Source organism: Stegostoma tigrinum, chromosome 5 (genome assembly GCF_030684315.1).
Source record: "Stegostoma tigrinum isolate sSteTig4 chromosome 5, sSteTig4.hap1, whole genome shotgun sequence".
Taxonomy (NCBI): Eukaryota; Metazoa; Chordata; class Chondrichthyes; order Orectolobiformes; family Stegostomatidae; genus Stegostoma; species Stegostoma tigrinum.
This window is the reverse complement of record NC_081358.1, coordinates 39,526,680-39,549,534: the sequence shown is the minus strand read 5'-3', so window position 1 is coordinate 39,549,534 and position 22,855 is coordinate 39,526,680. Positions and strand designations below refer to the sequence as shown.

At 43.5% G+C, this 22,855-nt stretch overlaps 1 protein-coding gene across 1 annotated transcript; it reads left to right on the top strand.

Annotated features, from left to right (window-relative positions):
• Window positions 1–22,764, top strand: LOC125451904 (kelch-like protein 38). Its single transcript, XM_048529638.2, has 5 exons — window positions 1–222; window positions 3,459–4,824; window positions 13,851–13,956; window positions 14,834–15,119; window positions 20,642–22,764. The coding sequence occupies exons 1-5, from the start codon at window positions 191–193 to the stop codon at window positions 20,643–20,645; spliced, it is 1,794 nt and encodes a 597-aa protein (XP_048385595.1). The 5' UTR covers window positions 1–190; the 3' UTR covers window positions 20,646–22,764.
• Window positions 22,765–22,855: the final 91 nt, after the last annotated feature.

The window sequence follows — 22,855 nt, the reverse complement described above, 5'->3', positions numbered from 1 at the left end:
GCCTGAGTGCTCAGCTAAACACAAGTATCAAAGGAAGTTTGACTGCTCATTAACAAATCTGGAAAACATTAATTCAGTAAAATTCACTGCTGCTGCTCTTCTGAAGTTCTCCTCTTTCCCTGGTTGTTCCTGTGTGTGGCATCAGATCAGAAAGGAGAAATTCAACACAGTACTGAAGACTGTGCTCTGAATGCCACAACTCCACGAAGAAACATCATTCAGGTAGTTGAATAATCTTTTAGAAGTATATTGGCATGTCCTTACCCATGGACTGCATGGTAGCTTTCCTCTAACTTGTAATCTTAGTGTGCTTGTCTCTTGCTTGGACAAATTGATATTACCCTTGAGTAACATTCCTTGGTATAGTTGATAAAATGTCTCGTATGCATGTCATGAACAATGTGCTCCTGATATATTTACATTCAAGATTCATTACACAGAAAGTTATTGTACTTCAACAGAAAATCTAAATTCTGTCCTCAAATTTCTGTCAGGATTGTTGCTTCAATAATCAGGAGAGAAAGTGGGAGAGAATTTGGGCAACACACATAGTGTTATTGCCAACTGTGGGGTGAATCCAACAGCTTCTCCTCTTTGCTTCCAATGCAAATAAAGGTGTGAAACTGATATGACACAAGTATCAGGCAACATTCTTAACTGTTGTGCCCTTAGCACTCTTGGCATTTGTGCACTAGGCCAACCGTCCAGATGTTGCAAAACTAGTCTTTTTCCAAGATCTAGTTTCTTTTTCATTCATTTATGGGACGTGGGCAGCACTAGCTCAGCCAGCATTTATTGCCCATCCCTAATTGCCCAGACGGCAGTTCAGAATTAACCTCATTGATGTGAGTTTGGAGTCACATGTAGGCCAGGCCACTAAAGACAGCAGATTTCCTTCCCTAAATGACAGTAGTGAACCAGATGGGTTTTTCCTAACAATCAACAATGATTTCATGATTATCATTACACTCATTTTTTCCAGATTATTATTGAATTCAAATTCTACCATCTGGTATGGTGGGATTCGAATCCAGGTTTATTGGGACATCATACTGAATGTTTAGATTAATAGTCTTGCTTTCATTGAAAGCTTCTTTGGATTGATCCAATAGCTGATCATTAGTTATAGTTATAACCTTCCTTCAGTACCAGCCTTTCCCCTCCAAATTGGCACATCACTGAACAGCATCAAGAAATATTGAGCCAGCATTAATAGACATAGGTCATGTCTAACCAAGATATTTATTATTTTCTTGAATGGATGTATCACTGGCACAGTCAATATTTGTTCCCCATCCCTAATTGCCCTTAAACTGAATGGTTTGCTAGGCCATTTCAGAGGCATAGTTAAGAGTCAGCCATTTTGCTGTGGGTCTGGAATCACTGATAAGCCAGACTGGGTAAGGATGCCAGATTTCACCTCCTTAAAGGACATTAATGATGTAGGTTGGTTTTTAGTAACAATCAATGATATTTTCATGATGACTGTTGGTGATACCAGGTTTGAATTCAGATTTTATGAATTGAATATTTCCAGAGCATTTGCCTCTGTCTGTACTAGTTAGTGACATCATCACTATGCCACTATCTCCCCAGTTTCAGCTTCAGAGAAAGATCCCATATTTTCACAACCATGTTGAAGAGAAGTCCAATGCCACCACTGTTTAGCCATTCTCAAAATGAGCACAGGTCAAATACTGGGTGAAAGAAACTCGGAAACCAATCTCATAACTTCAGTTTGATACAAGGGAACTGAAGTTGAACTGAAGGGGAACTGAAGGGAGGAAGGGTAGGTTGAAGGTGAGACCATCAAACAGATTAGGAAAATCCAGTACAACTTTGAAATGATGCCAGTTGATCCAGTGTGCTTTGTTTACCCAAAAATGGTGTTCCAGTATGACCAGTACATCAATTTCTAAGCTGTACTGTTGTTTCTTACTGAGGCAGGGAGTGGTTGAGGAAAGCACCAGCTACAGGGGCCCTATAGCTGGCACTTTCCTCAAACACTCCTGTGTTGAATGGCCATCACATTGGTAGGTATTTGAAAGACTAAGACAGCATTTGAAAGGGACATTTTAGGGACAGTGTATACACAAGTGGAGGTGAAGTGCTAGAGGATGATGGTAAGGAATACAAGGAAGTAGTTAGAAGTGGCTTTCTCAACAACAATGGAGGCTGTCAAACGTAGTGATGTTGTATATTCCTCTCTGAGTAATAAGGGCTCCATGTTCGAGTCCCATTCCAGCGCTTGAGCATTCCAAACCTGGCAAAGCAGTGCAGCAGTGAAGGAGTGCTGCACTGTTGGCAGTGCTGCTTTTTGAGGATATATCTCACAGGGTAAATAAAAGGGTGCTAGTAGATGTAGTATACTTAGAGTTCCAAAGGGCATTCAAGAAAGTTTCACATAAAGGTTACTAGGCACAATAAGGACTTATGGATAAAGGACTAATTAATGGACTGGAAGCAGAGGGCAGGGACAACAGACATTTTCAGGTTGCTAGACTATAACTAGTATAATGTTGCAAAGATCAGTGCAGGAGCTTCAGCTATTTACAAACTATATTGATCTATATGTTAATGATTTGGACAAAAGGACAGATAGTGATGTCTCCAAGTTTGGTGATGATATAAAACTAATAGAGAATGTAACCTGTCTGGAAGACATGAAAAAGACTACAAACAAACAGGTTAAGTGAGTGAGCAGCAAAATAGTAAATGAAGTCTAGGAGGGGGAAGTGACAGGTCATGCACCTTGGTCATAAGAATAGAAAAACAGAATTTGGAAATGTTGGAGTTCGGATAGATTTATGTGTATTCACATGGGAAAACCACCAGCTGCTGCAAATTCTCATCCAAATTATACACCACTTTGATTTGGAAATGCATCAGCAATTGCATCACTGTCACTGGGTCACAAATCAGGGACTGCCTTTCTGACAGTGTTGTGAATGTAGCTACCATTCCCCTCCCCAGCCCCCATGGACTGGAACAAGATCAGAAATTGCTGGCAAAACTCAGCAGGTCTGGCAGTATCTGCAGGAGGAGAGTAGAGTTAACGTATTGAGTTCAGTGACTCTTCATTAGGACAGAACTTCTCCATGCACTAGACCAATTCATGCAGACAGCTCAAGGATGGGCAAAAATTACTGGCCTTACAAGTGATGGTCACATCCCATGAATGAAGGAAACAAAAGATTTGGTTGTGAAGGGGGTTGCTGTTGAGAATTGTGATAAAGTTTAAGCTCTTTATAATCCACTACCAAGTTATGGTTAACACATATCCATTAAGTTGTATTGATTGTAGGATCTCTCAGAGAGTGTTCTTATCATTTACATGTCTAAGTTTCCAATTTTTCTTTACCTACACACAAATAATCAAGGGAAACCAGTTTATAAATTGCTACTTCAAGAAAACAATTGTTGTGAAGTTCAGTGTTTATAAAACTTTTCTTTTCCAGCATGGATGAAGATAGTCAAGATATGATCCTCCATAACTATTTTCACTTCCAAGAAACGGACCTGTCTAATCAATTATTAAAACAGCTTAATGCCCTACGGAAAGAGGCAATATTGACTGACGTCATTCTTTGCGCTGGAGGCAAGGAAATTCCTTGCCACCGAAATGTACTGGCATCAAGTAGTCCCTATTTCAGAGCCATGTTCTGCGACAACTTCAAAGAGAGTTACCTAAACCGTGTCCATCTATTGGGGGTCCAGGAAGACATTCTTACTCAGATTGTGGATTATGTATATACAGGAGAAATTACAATAAATACAACAAATGTTTTCTCTCTGTTGGAAGCTGCTGGTATTTATCAGTACCCCAAAGTACTTGAGGCATGCTCATTTTACTTGCAAAATCAATTGACAGTTACAAATTGCCTTGGCATGGTGAGACTGGCACAAATCTTCAGCTGCAAAAGTTTGGAAAACAAGGCCAAGGCGGTTGTTTTGCAACATTTCCTGGAGGTGGCATCCTCTGAGGACTTGAAAGAACTTTCTTGCACTGAACTCGCAGACTATTTGGGGGACAATGAACTCTGTGCTGAAGAAGAGCAGGTTTTTGACACTGTCACAACCTGGATCAGCCATGACCCAAAGACCAGGCAAAAGCACGTGCATGAGCTCCTTAAGAAAGTCCGACTCCAGTATGTCCACCCTACTTACCTCTTTCACTTTATTGCCAATAATCCCTTTATTAAGTCATCTCCTGTTTGTACACACATCTTGGAATCAGTCAGCCGGCTGATATTTTCCTTAAGCCCTGCAAACAGCCCAGATATCACATCCATGTGGTGTGTGCCCCGCAGGTATGCTACTCAAGAGTTCCTGGTTATTATCGGAGGTAGGAAATGTAACCAAGAGACAACAAAAGAGGCATTGCTTTATGACCGCAGGACAAAACAGTGGTTGGCTCTTTCTAAGCTTCCTGTTCACCTCTACAAAGCTTCTTCAGTATGTTTACACAGTAAGATATACATCCTTGGAGGATTAATTGTTAATAACAAGAAGACCACCATAAGTGCACGTGTTTATAGTTTCTCTTTGAAAATGAACCATTGGAAGCCAGAAGTAGATATGTTGGTTCCATGCTACTCTCATCAGGCCATAGCGCACATGAATTATATTTTCTCCCTGGGAGGGGTTGGGCCAAGTCAAGAAATATTAAATACACTGCACAGATATGATAGTATTTTCGGCATCTGGGAGTCCATGGCACCCATGCCAGTTGCTGTTCTACATCCAGCCATTGCTGCCAAGAACCAAAGGCTCTATATTTTCGGTGGAGAAGATATTGTACAGAATACCGTTCGTCTGATACAGGTACAGCCATCAGGCCCACTGTCCACTGGTCTTTCATGTTAAAAATTGGGGAGGAATTGCAAGAAACCGGGCAATCCTTAACATGGAACAAGCTGGTAATACTTGGAGAGTTAGAATTAATTGATAAGAAGAACGTTAATGCAAAACATTTTCAGCTAGTCACAGACTTCATACAAGGACAAGGTGGGATAACATTAGACCCAATGTAACAGTGCAGCTGTTAGGTTTTCAGTAGCTGTTGCTACTCTAATTTCTTTGCCTGGATCTCTGTTACAAGAGCTATTAATTAGAATGGAACATCGTTAATTCTTTTCTCTTCAAAAATGCTGCCAGATCTGCCAAGTATTCTGACTATTTACTTTGTTTAGTTCCAATTCCTGACATCTTCAATAGTTTGCGTTTATTCAACCTTAGAAATTGTGTTCAGGTTGGAGCCTCTTGTAATGTATTCAAGGTGAAAAATATATCTCTAACTACTCTCCTCATTTCTGGAATTATTTTCAATTTATGTTCCTTATTAGGGATTTACCAATAAACAGAAACAATCTTTCACTATTTACAATCTCAAAACTTCCATGCATTTGCAAACCTCTATTATATATTTATTTAATCTTGTCTTTTGAGAAAAAATGCAATTTTAACTGACTACTAATCTTTCATTCCTGCGATAATTTTATGAGTCAGAACTGTGAACAATATTCCAACCATTGCCCAATCAAACTTCACACTTAAATTCAATACCACTTCTTATCAAAATTCAATTACACTCAATTTGTAATTAGCTATTGTCCATTAAAGAGAGAAACTTATTAATAAACATGTAACATGAGGGACACCATTCCACAAGCACAGGGCAAGGTTAATTAACTCCCTCCCCAGTTATTAGCATACCTTAACTACCTTAAGTTACCAATATATTTCAACCTCAATTTCACACCAACTGATAGTTCAAAACATATTCCCAAGGTGCTAATACTTTCCTTATTATTTGTTAACTTATTGATGCCATTGTTTAGAACTTCCCTTTCCATGTTTGTAACAATGCTTTAAACAATAAGCACATTCCTGGCATTATAATTTTCTTTTATTCCTCTTCAATGTTTTATAGCCAACAATATTAAGATCATGGAATCCCTACAGTATGAAAATAGGTCCTTTGGCCCAACAAGTCCACACCAACCCTCAGAGCATCCTACCCAGACCCATCCCCCTATAACACACCTAATCTACACATTCCTGAACACTATGGACAATTTAGCATGGCCAATCCACCTAACCTGCACATCTTTGGACTGTGGGAGGAAACCAGAGCACCCACAGGAACCAACACAGACACGGGGAGAATGTGCAAACTCCACACCGACAGGTCACCTGAGGACAGAATTAAACCCATGTCCCTGGAGCTGTGAGGCAGCAGTGCTAACCACTGAGCCACTGTGCCACCGCAGGCTCTCAATCTTATCCCACTTAGTTCTCAATCTTATCCCAACAGGAATTAGTTTTCCATCCAAGTTCTTTCCAATTTTTGCTTCCGAACATGTGCAGATTTTCCTGTGAAAGATTGCAATAAAATCAGAAAAGCCTGAAAATAGTCAGAAAAAAGTTTCAGGTTGATGCCTTTCATTAGAACTAGGAAAGGTTAAGAGCTGTCTTCAGCAACAGGGTAGGAAGGGAGAGGAAATGGCCAAAAGGGAGGGTTTGTAGTAGGATGGAGGGCAGAGAGATCAAGTACCAAAAGAACAAATGGCTCAAAACCCCAGCATTTTGTTCGTAAACTCTCCTCACGAATCTTCTCTTTTGTTTGTAAAATGGCTTATTTATGTGTGCTAGGAGCAATATAAGTTTGTAGCTCGGGACTCATTACTTGAAAACAAAACAAACATGTTCAAGTCTGTCATTTTTTTGAATTAGACAGAAGCTTGTGAAGCTTATAGCTTCCCCTCGTTTTCTTGATACTTCATTCACGTTGTCAGCCAATCAGCATTTTTGTCCTGGAATATATTTATGATCATTTTAAAGTTGGCATTCTTGCATTAAGCAAGTGTAAGACTAAAAGCTTCAGCGACACGCCTCTCTTTTCAACAACCTTCTCTTTTGGTCTGCTTTCCCTCCTCCCTGACTTTTCACTTGTTCAAAACCTATGACGTACATTTGTGACTTTCCTCTGTTTTGATGAAAGCTCATAGGCCTGATTTGCAAACGTTGTTTCACTCCTGACAAACACTGCCAGACCTGATTAGGCTTTCCCAGCAATTTCTGTTTTTATTTCAGGTTCCCAGCATCCCTTTTTTTTTGCTTTTATAAAAGGCACTGACCTGTTTATAATCATTTTCCTTGCATTGCTCTATCTTCTTTAAAAAGACTAGCTTTTATACTTGGAGGACCAAATGTTTTAAACCGAATCAAAGATCCAATAGAACTATTTGATGAAGAGCAGGAGGGCTGGTCTCACTGTCCAGACCAACGTTCATCCTCAACCAAAATTACACCAAAAAATCATTTGGTCATTACCACATTGCTGATTGTTGGAGCTTGCTGTGTATAAATTTGCTGGTGCATTTCCTACAATCCAACAGTGATTACACTACAAATCAAGTGTTTCACTTGTTGTACAATATTTTAGGATGCATGCAGACTATAACACTGCATATCCCCTCTCCCTGATTTTGTTATGTCCTTTCACCATTGTTCAGCCTAATCCAATATTTAATTCTGTCCAGCCTAATAGCTACATCTTCTTAATTCTTTCCTGCACCTCTTCACCACAAAGCCATTGGTATCAATTCAATTTAGGTGAAGCCCATTCTATGTGAGGAGCTTCCCTTGCCTCAGGAACTGTCTTAATGTTCAAACTTCCTATTCCATTCCATCTGTGTCCTGCCTGAAGGCATGGCTTTGGTACAATGTCTGAAGATGCTTCTTGCTTTCTTGGTAGGGTTTCTTTTGCTTTCAGTGGTAGGGTGAGGAGCAGGGAGGAAGGAAAAGAATCATTTGTACTGGTCCTACTCTGGTCTGGGTCCCTTGCCCAAGCACAGTGCCCCACCCACAACTTGAGCATGGCTGGGTCCCTAGAGCCCCATGTCCATACTTCGGGTGGCACGGTGGCTCAGTGGTTAGCACAGCAGTCTCACAGCACCAGGGATCCAGGTTCAATTCCAGCCTCGGGCAACTGTCTGTGTGGAGTTTGCACATTCTCCCCCTGTCTGCGTGGGTTTCTTCCAGGTGCTCCGGTTTCCTCCCACTGTCCAAAGATGTGCAGGTTAGGTAGATTGGCCATGCTAAATTGCCCGTAGTGTTCAGGGGTGTGTGGCTTATAGGGGGATAGGTCTGGGTGGGATGCTTCAATAGGCGGTGTAGACTTGTTGGGCTGAAGGGCCTGTTTCCTCACAGTAGGGAATCTAATCTAATATTACTGGGCCATGATGTACTTCCATCCATCTCATCCCAGGCCTTGGTGAAAAGGGAGATGCCAAGTCTGCCTCAGCTGGAACAGGAACCAAATCTGTGTAGTTGATATCATTATGAACCACATGCTACCCCATCTAAGATAACTAGCTCACTCTTTAGTGTACAATGGTATAATATAAATCTGCTGTCACAGGATCGAGTTGTTAGTCATAAATGGAAATGGTCAGAAGGAAATGTATTCACCCAATTAGTTACCATAGTATTTATTTTGCCACTCCTCTTTGCTTAAAACAATTTTTAAAATTGTTGTTTTGATTAATGCATAGAAAATTCAAACTAAATGTAAGCTCACCCATCAATTATATTGCAAATTAGACTTCAACAAGTATAAATATCACAAGGTTCAGCGAGGGTCAGGTCTTATGAGGCTGAAGTTGCTCAGTTAATCACAGATTCGTGTTATAAACATTAGCATGTATTAGGGATTAATGAAACACCGCCAGCAAAAAGATTTGAGAAAAAGAGCTATAATTGAGACAGGGTCTATTGAATCAGGTTGATTGACCTTGGATTAAGCACTGAGATTCAGGTTTAGGAGTTCAAATCTAGAATAAGAAAGGAAAATTTATTAAGGTTAATATTGGACTATGAAAATTAGTCTCTACATGATAACACGCACCATTTAATCAACCGTAAGCTACTGATCTATTAGATTAACCTTAACATTAACATCAAGATCAAAACTCAACACAATCAACATTATGGCAAAAAAAAAGAAAGGACTTGGAAATGATTGAGGTAAATATGGTACCTGTTGTATCATTCATTGTGAAGAACAGCAAGGACTTATTTTTATGACATTGTGATTAACTGACAGTTATGAGAAAATACTCTGCAAATCCTGTATTGAACCTAAAATTAAGTGGCACAGATTGCAGGATACCACAGCAACAGAATTACTTCCTCCTCCCAACCCATCCCCTCTTTAAGTTTGCACGGAAATGTGCCTGACAGAAACACGACCTTTTAAGAACCATTGTACACAAGCATTCCAAAGCCATGATTCCCACCAGAATAAATGCCTGCTAAAAGGCTTTTGGGAATAGTGGTAGTGTCCCTACCCCAGAATCAGAAGGCTTCAGTTCAAGTCTGCTCTGGGGTGTGTAATAACATCTCTGAACAGGTTGATTAGAAAATATCTGTACGCTGGGTAGGCCTGGTAACAAAATCTAGCCATGAGAAACAATACCTTTCCTAAAATGCAGTTCCTGGAATTCAGCACAAATGAAGCCATCCAGCACAGGTTGCCACTTTGAAAAAGCTATCCCTGCTGCATAAACCCCACACCTCAGCACTCTTTTTTTCCCCCAATCATATATTTATCAGTTCCTTTTTCGAAGTTATCTGCTTAAATCTCCTTTTAGGAGTTATCAGAGGAAAAAGTGTTTTCTGTGTCTTTCTTCCCTTTACAATAAATCTGTGTCTTTCCTGCTGCCAGTAAGCTTCTACTCACTTATATGATCAAAAGCCTTCTGCATTTAGAACACCTCAATTAAATCTCCCCTTAACTTTCTCCACTCCAGCCATTCCACATGTTGAATGTTTCTCATCCCTGGAAGCATTCTTGCAAATCTCTTGTGAACTTTCCTTGAGACCTTAACGTTGTCCTTAGAAAGTTACTCCTAGAATTGGACACAATACTGCAGCAGTGGCCTAACCAGTGATTTAGAAAGATTTGAGATAATGGGAACTGCAGATGCTGGAGATTCCAAGATAATAAAATGTGAGGCTGGATGAACACAGCAGGCCAAGCAGCATCTCAGGAGCACAAAAGCTGACGTTTCGGGCCTAGACCCTTCATCAGAGAGGGGGATGGGGGGAGGGAACTGGAATAAATAGGGAGAGAGGGGGAGGCGGACCGAAGATGGAGAGTAAAGAAGATAGGTGGAGAGGGTGTAGGTGGGGAGGTAGGGAGGGGATAGGTCAGTCCAGGGAAGACGGACAGGTCAAGGAGGTGGGATGAGGTTAGTAGGTAGCTGGGGGTGCGGCTTGGGGTGGGAGGAAGGGATGGGTGAGAGGAAGAACCGGTTAGGGAGGCAGAGACAGGTTGGACTGGTTTTGGGATGCAGTGGGTGGGGGGGAAGAGCTGGGCTGGTTGTTTGGTGCAGTGGGGGGAGGGGATGAACTGGGCTGGTTTAGGGATGCAGTGGGGGAAGGGGAGATTTTGAAACTGGTGAAGTCCACATTGATACCATATGGCTGCAGGGTTCCCAGGCGGAATATGAGTTGCTGTTCCTGCAACCTTCGGGTGGCATCATTGTGGCAGTGCAGGAGGCCCATGATGGACATGTCATCAAGAGAATGGGAGGGGGAGTGGAAATGGTTTGCGACTGGGAGGTGCAGTTGTTTGTTGCGAACTGAGCGGAGGTGTTCTGCAAAGCGGTCCCCAAGCCTCCGCTTGGTTTCCCCAATGTAGAGGAAGCCGCACCGGGTACAGTGGATGCAGTATACCACATTGGCAGATGTGCAGGTGAACCTCTGCTTAATGTGGAATGTCATCTTGGGGCCTGGGATGGGGGTGAGGGAGGAGGTGTGGGGACAAGTGTAGCATTTCCTGCGGTTGCAGGGGAAGGTGCCGGGTGTGGTGGGGTTGGAGGGCAGTGTGGAGCGAACAAGGGAGTCACGGAGAGAGTGGTCTCTCCGGAAAGCAGACAGGGGAGGGGATGGAAAAATGTCTTGGGTGGTGGGGTCGGATTGTAAATGGCGGAAGTGTCGGAGGATAATGCGTTGTATCCGGAGGTTGGTAGGGTGGTGTGTGAGAACGAGGGGGATCCTCTTGGGGCGGTTGTGGCGGGGGCGGGGTGTGAGGGATGTGTCGCGGGAGATGCGGGAGACGCGGTCAAGGGCGTTCTCAATCACCGTGGGGGGAAAGTTGCGGTCCTTAAAGAACTTGGACATCTGGGATGTGCGGGAGTGGAATGTCTTATCGTGGGAGCAGATGCGGCGGAGGCGGAGGAATTGGGAATAGGGGATGGAATTTTTGCAGGAGGGTGGGTGGGAGGAGGTGTATTCTAGGTAGCTGTGGGAGTCGGTGGGCTTGAAATGGACATCAGTTACAAGCTGGTTGCCTGAGATGGAGACTGAGAGGTCCAGGAAGGTGAGGGATGTGCTGGAGATGGCCCAGGTGAACTGAAGGTTGGGGTGGAAGGTGTTGGTGAAGTGGATGAACTGTTCGAGCTCCTCTGGGGAGCAAGAGGCGGCGCCGATACAGTCATCAATGTACCGGAGGAAGAGGTGGGGTTTGGGGCCTGTGTAGGTGCGGAAGATGGACTGTTGTAGGTTACGTGTAACAGTCCATCTTCCGCACCTACACAGGCCCCAAACCCCACCTCTTCCTCCGGTACATTGATGACTGTATCGGCGCCGCCTCTTGCTCCCCAGAGGAGCTCGAACAGTTCATCCACTTCACCAACACCTTCCACCCCAACCTTCAGTTCACCTGGGCCATCTCCAGCACATCCCTCACCTTCCTGGACCTCTCAGTCTCCATCTCAGGCAACCAGCTTGTAACTGATGTCCATTTCAAGCCCACCGACTCCCACAGCTACCTAGAATACACCTCCTCCCACCCACCCTCCTGCAAAAATTCCATCCCCTATTCCCAATTCCTCCGCCTCCGCCGCATCTGCTCCCACGATAAGACATTCCACTCCCGCACATCCCAGATGTCCAAGTTCTTTAAGGACCGCAACTTTCCCCCCACGGTGATTGAGAACGCCCTTGACCGCGTCTCCCGCATCTCCTGCGACACATCCCTCACACCCCGCCCCCGCCACAACCGCCCCAAGAGGATCCCCCTCGTTCTCACACACCACCCTACCAACCTCCGGATACAACGCATTATCCTCCGACACTTCCGCCATTTACAATCCGACCCCACCACCCAAGACATTTTTCCATCCCCTCCCCTGTCTGCTTTCCGGAGAGACCACTCTCTCCGTGACTCCCTTGTTCGCTCCACACTGCCCTCCAACCCCACCACACCCGGCACCTTCCCCTGCAACCGCAGGAAATGCTACACTTGTCCCCACACCTCCTCCCTCACCCCCATCCCAGGCCCCAAGATGACATTCCACATTAAGCAGAGGTTCACCTGCACATCTGCCAATGTGGTATACTGCATCCACTGTACCCGGTGCGGCTTCCTCTACATTGGGGAAACCAAGCGGAGGCTTGGGGACCGCTTTGCAGAACACCTCCGCTCAGTTCGCAACAAACAACTGCACCTCCCAGTCGCAAACCATTTCCACTCCCCCTCCCATTCTCTTGATGACATGTCCATCATGGGCCTCCTGCACTGCCACAATGATGCCACCCGAAGGTTGCAGGAACAGCAACTCATATTCCGCCTGGGAACCCTGCAGCCATATGGTATCAATGTGGACTTCACCAGTTTCAAAATCTCCCCTTCCCCCACTGCATCCCTAAACCAGCCCAGTTCATCCCCTCCCCCCACTGCACCACACAACCAGCCCAGCTCTTCCCCCCCACCCACTGCATCCCAAAACCAGTCCAACCTGTCTCTGCCTCCCTAACCGGTTCTTCCTCTCACCCATCCCTTCCTCCCACCCCAAGCCGCACCCCCAGCTACCTACTAACCTCATCCCACCTCCTTGACCTGTCCGTCTTCCCTGGACTGACCTATCCCCTCCCTACCTCCCCACCTACACCCTCTCCACCTATCTTCTTTACTCTCCATCTTCGGTCCGCCTCCCCCTCTCTCCCTATTTATTCCAGTTCCCTCCCCCCATCCCCCTCTCTGATGAAGGGTCTAGGCCCGAAACGTCAGCTTTTGTGCTCCTGAGATGCTGCTTGGCCTGCTGTGTTCATCCAGCCTCACATTTTATTATTTAGAAAGATTTACTGTAATTTCTTTATTTCTGCTTGGAATTGCATAGAATTTACAAAGTGCAAACAAGACATTCTCCCTGACTGACTATGCCCAAATTTATTCTTCACACAAGACTTCTTATGCTATATCATCTCAAACCATCAGCATATCTTTGATAATTATTGTGTGTATACAGCTTTCTCCTAAAAGTAGCTGTTATTGGCATTCACTGTTTCCACAGTCACATAAGTTAACATTGTTTCTTCTGAATTCCCCATTATTGCCAGCTCCCGCACACTTGGCACGCTGCTTAGCTCAGTTGGATTGGATCCCAAGCTTGTGGGGTTCAATTCCTATTCCAGCCAAAGCAGGCTTATGGCTTATTTCCACATCCTACTTATGGTGAGGGGATAAATGGCATTTCACAACAATTCTGCAAGTAATTGCTAAGGGCTGCCTTTAGGCAGGGAGCTCCAAGGACAGGTCTTGTATGCATGGTTCCTGGCGAGGTCTTTAGCCCACAATGACTGCTCTATCAATACATCTCATAATTGTAAATTTCTTTAACTGGTTACCGCTCAGCATTCCTTTTCTTACTGAGAAAGTCTTACCCAGTTTAGTCTGGCAAATATATTCAGAAAAGTTAAAGTCAAACACCAGGAATGTTTGGTGGAGTTATGTTTTCTGCATTCCTTTTGAAATGTTTTAATTTTGAATTATTATTTAGGTTTACAACATATCAAGGAATATGTGGTTCAGAATGGAGACAAGGATGGTTAAAAATATCTGTGCACCTGCAGCTGTGATTGGTGACAGAATTATTATTATTGGAGGTAAGATGAAACAGCTGGAATAATAATTGGTAGATTGGTTCAAAGATAATGTTTTAGCCCAGAATTTGCTGGAATAAAGTACTACACAGGTGACAACAATGTAGTGAGGAACAATAAGGCATCACCTCAGTCAACAGTGGGACCAACAGTTTATCTTCTTAAGAAAAGAGATTTAAGCTTTGATAAATAAACTTGAGGGAGGGACAAAATAAAAATTAGTGGTGTGATTTCGAGTCAAATTAAGGCCATGGTGCGAAAGAAAGATTATATTTTGACAAAGAGTAAAGAGCTAGGAAAAGCAGGAGGAAGAAATAAAATTTAAGAAATCTCAAAGAACAATTTGCTACCTTTAGGAATGCTACACAGTAAGATTGATTGTTCTCTTTCTGAGTGGGAGAAGTTGACTGTCAATGGAAGACCATCAAGCTCATTAAAAGAATCTTCACACAGATGACAGTCTTGACTTTTTGAAGCATATTCAATTCATATTTATGATAAGCACCTTCCCAAAACCCATGGGGTGATGCCCTAATGAACGAGGTTCATGATGAAGCATCTCAAACCATCCACCAATTTTGTGTGTGGGTAAGTTGGGAAATTCTCCATGGCTTCCTAGCCAATACCTAACCCCCAATCCACATCACCAAAACAGTATATCTGGTCATCATCATTTTTGGAAGCTATTTTACCTACATTTCAACAGAGAGTACACATTAAAAAGTACTTCACTAGTTGTAAGACAATTTTGGATGTTCTGAGGCCTTGATAGGAAAATAGAAAAGCAAGTTTTTCTTTCTCAATACCTTAATCAATAACATTGACAGGTCAAAACATTATTACTTTGTTTATGTTTTACATGTGACTTTTATTCCCTCAGGCTATACAAGAAGAGTGATTGCCTTTGATACAAAATCAAGCCAATTTGTGAAATGTGCTGATATGAAAGAGAGGAAGATGCATCATGGAGCTACAGTTATAAACAACAAGATCTATGTAACTGGTGGACGGTTTGTCACCTCAGACAACACCATTGAAGACAGTGATGCAATAGATTGTTATGATCCAGAGACAGACAGCTGGATATCAAAAGGAAAGCTACCACACAAACTGTTTGACCATGGCTGTTTAACACTGCATAGCATCTCCTACAAGCCCCCCAAGCTGTAAGTGGTGAAACAATCATTAAGTCATAGTCATTACGATACAGAAGGAGGCCTATAGTTTTCTCACAGAACAATCTAGACAGTCCCAATGCCCTGCACTATCCCGTTAGCCCTCCAAGTTTATTTCCCTCAAGTGCCCATCCGATTTTTCCTTTACATTCTTCCTAAAGCCTAGTGGCCAGAACTGGATTCAATATTCATTGTTGTAACCTATGAAGGGTCTGTAAAGATCCAGTATAATCTTGAGTTAATTCCTAATGCTGCAATATATGAAACCAGTGAAGTAATAACTGCTAGATAATAAAATGTGAGGCTGGACGAACACAGCAGGCCAAGCAGCATCTCAGGAGCACAAAAGCTGACGTTTCGGGCCTAGACCCTTCAAGTAATAACTGCTTCCAGGTGCAACTAGCATCTCCATGTGCAGGATTTCTTCAACAAAAACAGGAAGTGCTGGAAAAACACTGCATCTGCAGAAACAAAAACAAAGTTTTGTGTACAGTACCCCTTTGGTAGGATCTTTTTGTTGCTGATCTTAATAACCCCAAAGCCAATTTGTCAATGAGGACCAAACTGCTTCCCGTTTTCACATTTTGTTCTATCAACAGTATCGGGAGCCTGTCTTATAAACCTGTCACTTTTATTCAAGACACTGTTCTTCCTGCACTTCCTCATTTTTTTGTTAAGCATTTTTATCCAATTTGTAGTACACAAAAGAAACAGTTCCTCTAACTTCATCTGGAAGAAATGTGCCCTGATAGATCTGTTTATCATCAATAATCAATATTCAGTAACTCCACCCCCAAAAGCTACACCATAAACATGGATACATGGCAGATGGTCAAAGTGTTATACAGCACAGAAACAGATCCTTCGGCTCAACTTGCCCGTGCCGACCAGATATCCTAAACTGACCTAGTCCCATATGCCAGCATTTGGATTAGATCCCCGGAAGCCCTTCCTATCCATGTGACCATTCAGATGCCTTTTAAATGTTGTAATTGTACCAGCCTCCACCAATTGCTTTGGCAGCTCACTCCATACACACACCACCCTCTGCATGAAAAAGTTGCCCCTCAGGTCCCTTTTAAATCTTTCTACTTTCATCTTAAACCTACACCCTCTAGTTTTGGACTTCCCTACCCAGAAAGAGACCTTGACTATTTATACTCACGACTTTATAAACCTCAAGAAGATCACCCTGCAGTCTCCCATGCTTCAAGGGAAAAAGCCCCAGCCTATTCAGCCTCTCTGTATAAGTCAAACCCTCGAAACCCAGCAACATCCTTGCATATCTTTTCTGAGCCCTTTCAAGTTTAACAATATCCTTACTATAGCAGGGAGACCAGAATTAAATGTGGTATTCTAAAAATGGCTTACCAATGTACTGAACACGCCAAGCAGCATCAGAGGAGCTGGAAGGCTGACACTTTGGGCCCTGACCCTTCTTCAGAAATGGGGTAAAGACAAGGTATTGGGGACCGGGGAATTGGAAGTTTTGGAGGAGGTGGAGGGCATGGGTGGTGTCACGGAGGGGTAGGGAGTTCCTGGACTAAGGGAGAGAAAATTGAGTCGAGATAGGCAGAGATAAGTTCGATGGGGCAGGAGCAGGTGGAGACAATGGGTCAATCAGGACAGTCAGATTTGTGGATTTTGGGAAGGAGATAGAAATGGACAGTGTGGGGTTGGGGAACCATGAGGTTGGAGGCTGTGGGTGGGAGCTCACCTGAGGTGATGAGGTTGTGGATGGTCTGGGAGATGATGTTTTCGTGGTTGGGGTTCATGATCAAGGAAGCGGTAGGAGGAAGTGTCAGAGAGCTGGCACTTGGCCTCGGTGATGTAGAGGTCAGCGTGCCATACTGCCACTGTGCCTTCCTTGTCTGCAGGTTTTATGATGAGTTTGAGCTTGGAGCTGATGGAGCAGAGGACTGCACGTTCTGCGGGGGAGAGGTTGGAGGGGGTGAGAGCAGTATAGAAGTTGAGGCGATTGGTATCTCGGCAGTTGGAGCTGAAGAAGTTGAGGGAGGTTAGGAGGCCTTAGGGTGGTGTCCAGGAGGAGGGGATGTGTTGGAGGCAGAAGAAGGGGTCAGTAGAGGGAGGGCTAGGCTCACGGTTGAAGAAGTAAGCACGGAGATGGTGGAAAAACTGCTCAATGTCGAAATGTGACTCGTGATAGTTGATGTGTGGGTGGAGCGGGACAAACGTGAGTCCTTTACTGAGGGCTGACCATTTGTCCTCAGTAAGGGGGAGGTCTGGAGGGATGGAGAAGACTCGGCAGGGCTGGGTGTTGCTGTCTCCTCTGGAGCTGCTGGCTGTAGAGACGGTGGGCAGAGCGATGTTGGCGTCGGTGGTGGGCGGAGTTGCGTCGGCGTCGGTAGTGGGCGGAGCGGTGGTGGCAGTGGGTGGAGCGGGGTAGGCGGTGGCAGCAGCGGTGATGGTAGGTGCGTCCCCAGTGTCTACGATGTTGGACTCGGAAATGGAGGCGTTGGCATCAGCAGCGGTGTCGATGGCATTTGCTGTCCCAGAAGTGGTGTACCTGGCGGCGGAGGATGTGACATCATCCGTTGGTACTCCGACAGTGGCCACATGGCTATTGGTGGTGGGCACATTGTGGGGAAGGTCCTGGTTAAGGTTGGGGATTTGGGAGGTGGAGGAAGACCATTTTGGGTGGTAGGCACCAGTAAGTTTACTCTACTGACGGTTTTTATTGTCCAATAAAGCTGAGTAGAATTGTGAGTTCAGGTTGTGGATCCTACAAAGAATAGAAAACAGGAGAGGTCTTTTGCAGGTCTGGGAGAGAGAGGCTCTGAGCTGGGGCAGGCTTGATTGTAGTGCCAGGAGATGCCGGCGCATTGCTGCGAGTATGTGTTTCAGGAGTCGCAGGGAGAAACGCTTCTGAAAGATCCCAATGTTCTGCATGTAGACATTGTCATAGTTGGGGCCAAACTGGGAAGGCCTGAATGTGGGCTGTTGTCCATTCGGGATCATCTGCTTCCATAGGCAGGTACCAAGAAAGGTGATGTGGCTGTAGTACCTGGTTTGCTTCACGACATGGTCGAGCAGTTTCAAAGTCGAAGAGAGTTGCAGTGGGAGAGAGATCCACTGACGTTTTTCTGGAGGGAGGAGGGTAACTTCTTCAGGGTTGGCATCCTTAGAAGAGGCTTTGCAGTGGGGTTAAAATTGTTTCAGAGAGAGTAGGACTGCAGATGCTGGCGAACCTGAGATAGCAAGATGTAGAACTAGAAGAACGCAGCAGGCCAAGAAGCATCAGCGGAGCAAAACGGCTGACGGTTTGGGCCTAGACCCTTCTTCAGCCATTTCCCCTCCTCTGATGCTGCTTGGCCTGCTGTGTTCATCCAACTCTACACCTTGTTATCTCAGATTCTCCAGCATCTGCAGTTCCTACTATCTCTAACCAATGTACTGTACGACCGCAACATGACAATACAACTCCTATACTCATTGCACTGGCCAATGAAGACAAGCACGCTAAGTACTTGCGTCACCAACCTGACTACCTGAGATTCCTCTTTCAAGGAACTATGCATCTCTATCCCCAGGTTCCTTGGTTTGGCAACACTCCCCAGGGTCCTGCCTTTAGCTATATAAGCCCTGTCCTGATTTGCCCTAGCAAAATGCAACCTCACACTTGTTATTCAGGAAAACACCCAAAATGAATTTCTGTATAAATGTGTGTGAGGCTTTTGTAATTTTATACATGCATACCTTCACTGTCTTGATTTGGGGAGTGAAGAAAACTCAAGAGTTGAGTTGCGTTCTGTAATCGTCTAAAACTTGAGTTTTGTAATCTCCCTACCCCTTTAATAATTGAATTTTGTTTTGAAGTAGGGAATGTATAGTGTGAGCTTATAATACCCAAACTCTGGTGCAAACAAACCAGCCTGTATCAGGGCCAGTCTCCAGCCTGGATAAATGGGGTGGGTTGGGGGCAAGAAGGACATACTGCTGTGAAACCACCTACCAACTTCAAAAGAAATGATGGTTGACATTACGATCAGCATGTGGCATCTCCATGTAGCATGGAAAAGGTGAAAAGGAAACAAAAGAAGGAAAGTTAATGTGAGTTTATAGAAGATGTATTTGATAGAGTGAGATTTGCCCATCTTAATGATGCTTTGCCATATGGGATAATGGCTTAAAATATCACACTGTTTTGTTGTTTCTGAAGCAACTGACCCTCCATGTTACAATGCCAGGGCAGTACTGTTTGAAGTCATTAATTAAAAATTGGTTTACAATTGGCCTTAAGTCTTTATCAAGGTCTTAGCTCAATGATTCTTGCCTCTGACTCAGAAGATTGTCGGCTCAAGTCCTATTTCCAACCTGCTCAATCCAGGTTGTCACTCTACTGTAAGAGGAAAGTGCTACATTATTGGAGGTGTTATTCTTCAGGTGAGGCAGAAACTGAGGGCACTTTACCCTCTCAAGTGGACTCAACGAATCCCATTATATTTTTTGAAGATAGGTGGTGGAGCCATCTGTGGTGCCTGGGGTTACATTTTTGAAATAAATAATATTCTTATAGAGTTTCATAAGGTAGGTTTAGAGAGGTTGCTTCTCCGTGTAAAAGAGTCTAGAGCCAGACGGCATCACCACTTACAAGTAAGGAGTTTGGGATCGATCCATTTAAAACAGAGATGAGGAGGAATTTCTTCTCCCAGAGGACAGCGAATCTGTGGAATTCTTTACTGCAGAGAGCTGGCGAGGTTGGGTCATGAATAATCACCAAGGGAGTTAGAGGCTGGTTAAAAGCAGTAAAGTAGAATTGAGGACTATCAGATTAGCCATGGTCTCATTGAATGACTGAGCAGACTTAATGGGCCATGTGGCTGTCTTCTGTTCCAAGTCTTATGGTCTTATTCCTCAGTAACTTAGATTATCTGGTCATTTTCACATTGATGTTTGTTGGAGCTTGCTGTGCACTAAGTGCCTACTGATTTTCCTACATTATAGAAGTGACCACAGTTTAAATGTACTTAATTGACTATAAAGTGTACTAGGACATCCTGTGCTCTTGAAAGGTGATAAAGAAATGCAAGCCTTTTCCTTACGGAAAGTGAGCTACTTTTCTCACTGTTTCTGCTGTAACAAAAGTTTCTGTTTAGATGATTGAAAAAGTCATGAACTACGCATGGTTAGATAAATTTGCAATTGTAGTGTTGTTCCTCACTGTATCAAAGTATTACTGGCTGAAGAAAGATATCAGGAGGAACATGAAGCTAAACTTTTTGTTTTAATAATCTAGATAAAATTTCCAAAATAGTAACCTGGAGGCAGTGCTCAGGGAAAGTAAGCTTCTAAATTGTCAAAGGAATGAAAATGAAAAGGAAGTAAACTTTGTCTTAATAACGGCTTATTTTTTGCGTTTAGTGCATTAGTCATGTGTTTGTAAGTTTTTGCAAGTATTAATTACTACCCATTTTAAATGTGGATATTTTAAGTGTTGGAGTGTCTGTTTCCAATGTTGTAAATTATTTGTTTTGATGTTTTCATTTTTACAGTTGATTTACTCAATATTGGAAGGGCTGGTGCTTCTTCTGCAAGGGGTATAGCCCTGGCTTCTGATGGGGAAGAGTCAGAGAACCCAACCAATTCCTGATAAAGGCAAGTCGCAAGTGAAAAAGCCCATCACAGTCAACTATTGGAGCAATGAATAGTACACCAGACACAGTAGGCGGAAATTATCTTGACAGCAAGAGTTTCCAGGAAGTCTCCTCTGAAAAACACTGGGACATCAGTATGAGGAGAAGCAAGGTGTTTCCTTTTGGATTCTGCAAAGCATTTCTCACAGTGAAGAGAGAAACTCAGGTCATTGACCCAAGCTCCCATAATGAGTGGATCACTGAGTCATAAGGGAAATATTTGCATTTGTATTGCACCTTTCACAATCTAAGGACATTGCAAAATGTTTTCCAGCCAATGTAGTACTTGTGAAGTGTTGCAACTGTTATGATAGGAAACATAGCAGCCAATTTGCCCGGGCAAGCTTCCATAAACAGCAAAGCAATAAGTTTTTAAAAATTCTACCATAAGATATGGGCATCATTAGTAAGGTCATTGATTGTTGCCTATTGGTAGCTGTTCTTGAGAATGTGTGGTGAGCCACCATCTTGAACTGCTACAGTTTTTATGATGTAGGTAGACCCAAAATGCGGTTAGGAATCCTGTCCAGGATTTTACCCAATGACAATAAAGGAATGGTAATATTGTTTCAAGTAAGGACAGTATGTGGTTTGCAGGTAAACTTGCAGTTGGAGATGTTCCCATGCAGCAGCTCCCCTTGTTTTTTCAGTTCATAAATTTGGAAGGTGTTATTGATTACACTCCTTCGACAACTTTGCAGATGATCAAGAGGAAGCTGGTGGGTCAATAACCTGGGCAAATTGAATTTGTCCTGATATTTGTGGTCAGGACATACATTGGCATTGTTTGGCATTGTTAGGTGGATGAAAGTGTTGTAGCTAAACCAGAACAGCTTGGCTTGGGGCAGAGTTACTTTTGGAGGACTAGTCTTCAATAGAACCTGGAGCCTATGTAGTATCCAGTTCCTTCAGCCATTTCTTGATATCATGAGGAATGAATCAATTTGGCTGTGATGCTAGGGATATCAGGAGGAGCTTGAGATGGATCATCCACCTACCATTCTGGCTGAAGATGATAGCAAATGCTTCAGCCTTATTTCTTGCACTGAGATATGTTCCTCCATTATTGAGGATAGCTATATTTATGGAGCCTCCTTCTCCTGTTAGTTGTTTAATTGTCCACTACCATTCATGACTGCATATGGCAGGACTTACAGAGCTTTTATCTAATCCATTGGTTGTGGGATCACTTATCACTGTCTATTGCATGTTAATATTTTTAATGCAACTAATCTTGTTTTGTAGCTTCACCTGATTATTTTTAGATATGCCTGGCATTATTTCTGGTATATCCTTCTGCATTATTCATTGAACTAGGAGTCTCCCCTTGGCTTGCGATATTGCTGAGACAAATAGAATTCTCCTGCTGCTGATGTCCCACAATGTTTCAAGGATTACTGGTTTTGAGTTAGATCTATTCTAAATCCATCCAACTTGTCACATTGGTAGGTCCACATAAAAGCATGGAGGGAATGCTTGGATAAAGACAGAAGACTTCATTTTCACAAAGACCACACAGGGGCCACTCCTATCAATGCTGCCATGTACAGATGCATATGTGTCAGAGAAATTTGTGAGAATAAGCTCATGCAGGTTTTACCATCTTGTTGGCTCCCTCAACATCTCCTGCAGGCCCAGTCTGAAACATATGTCCTTCTGGAGTTAGCAAGCTGACTTGGTAATGTTGCTTATAAAGCACAGTCTGTGATGGACATTGAAGTCCCCTACCTAGACTACACTCAAGTAAGTTTGTCTTCTTTGAAAAATGACACAAAATCTTTTAAGCCCACTTGAGAAGAAAAATATAGCTCTGCTTAATAAAGATGATGCCTTCAACAGCCCAGATTCCCTCAGTACTGTTTAGGGGTTCTCAGCCTGAATCTTGTGGTCAATTCTCTGGAGTGGGCCTTGAATACAGATTTCTGACTCAGAGATTTGACTGCCAAACAAAACACTACACAGTAAGCCAAGCAGCATCTCAGGAGCACAAAAGCTGACATTTCGGGCCTAGACCCTTCATCAGAGAGGGGGATGGGGTGAGGGTTCTGGAATAAATAGGGAGAGAGTGGGAGG

Bases quoted from the DNA above. Each gene is read 5' to 3' on its own strand.
- LOC125451904 (XM_048529638.2), top strand. From the start codon at position 191: ATGCCACAACTCCACGAAGAAACATCATTCAG. The intron at 4,825-13,850 runs GTACAGCCATCA...ATTATTATTTAG, and splicing joins ATACCGTTCGTCTGATACAG to GTTTACAACATATCAAGGAA. The intron at 13,957-14,833 runs GTAAGATGAAAC...TTATTCCCTCAG, and splicing joins CAGAATTATTATTATTGGAG to GCTATACAAGAAGAGTGATT.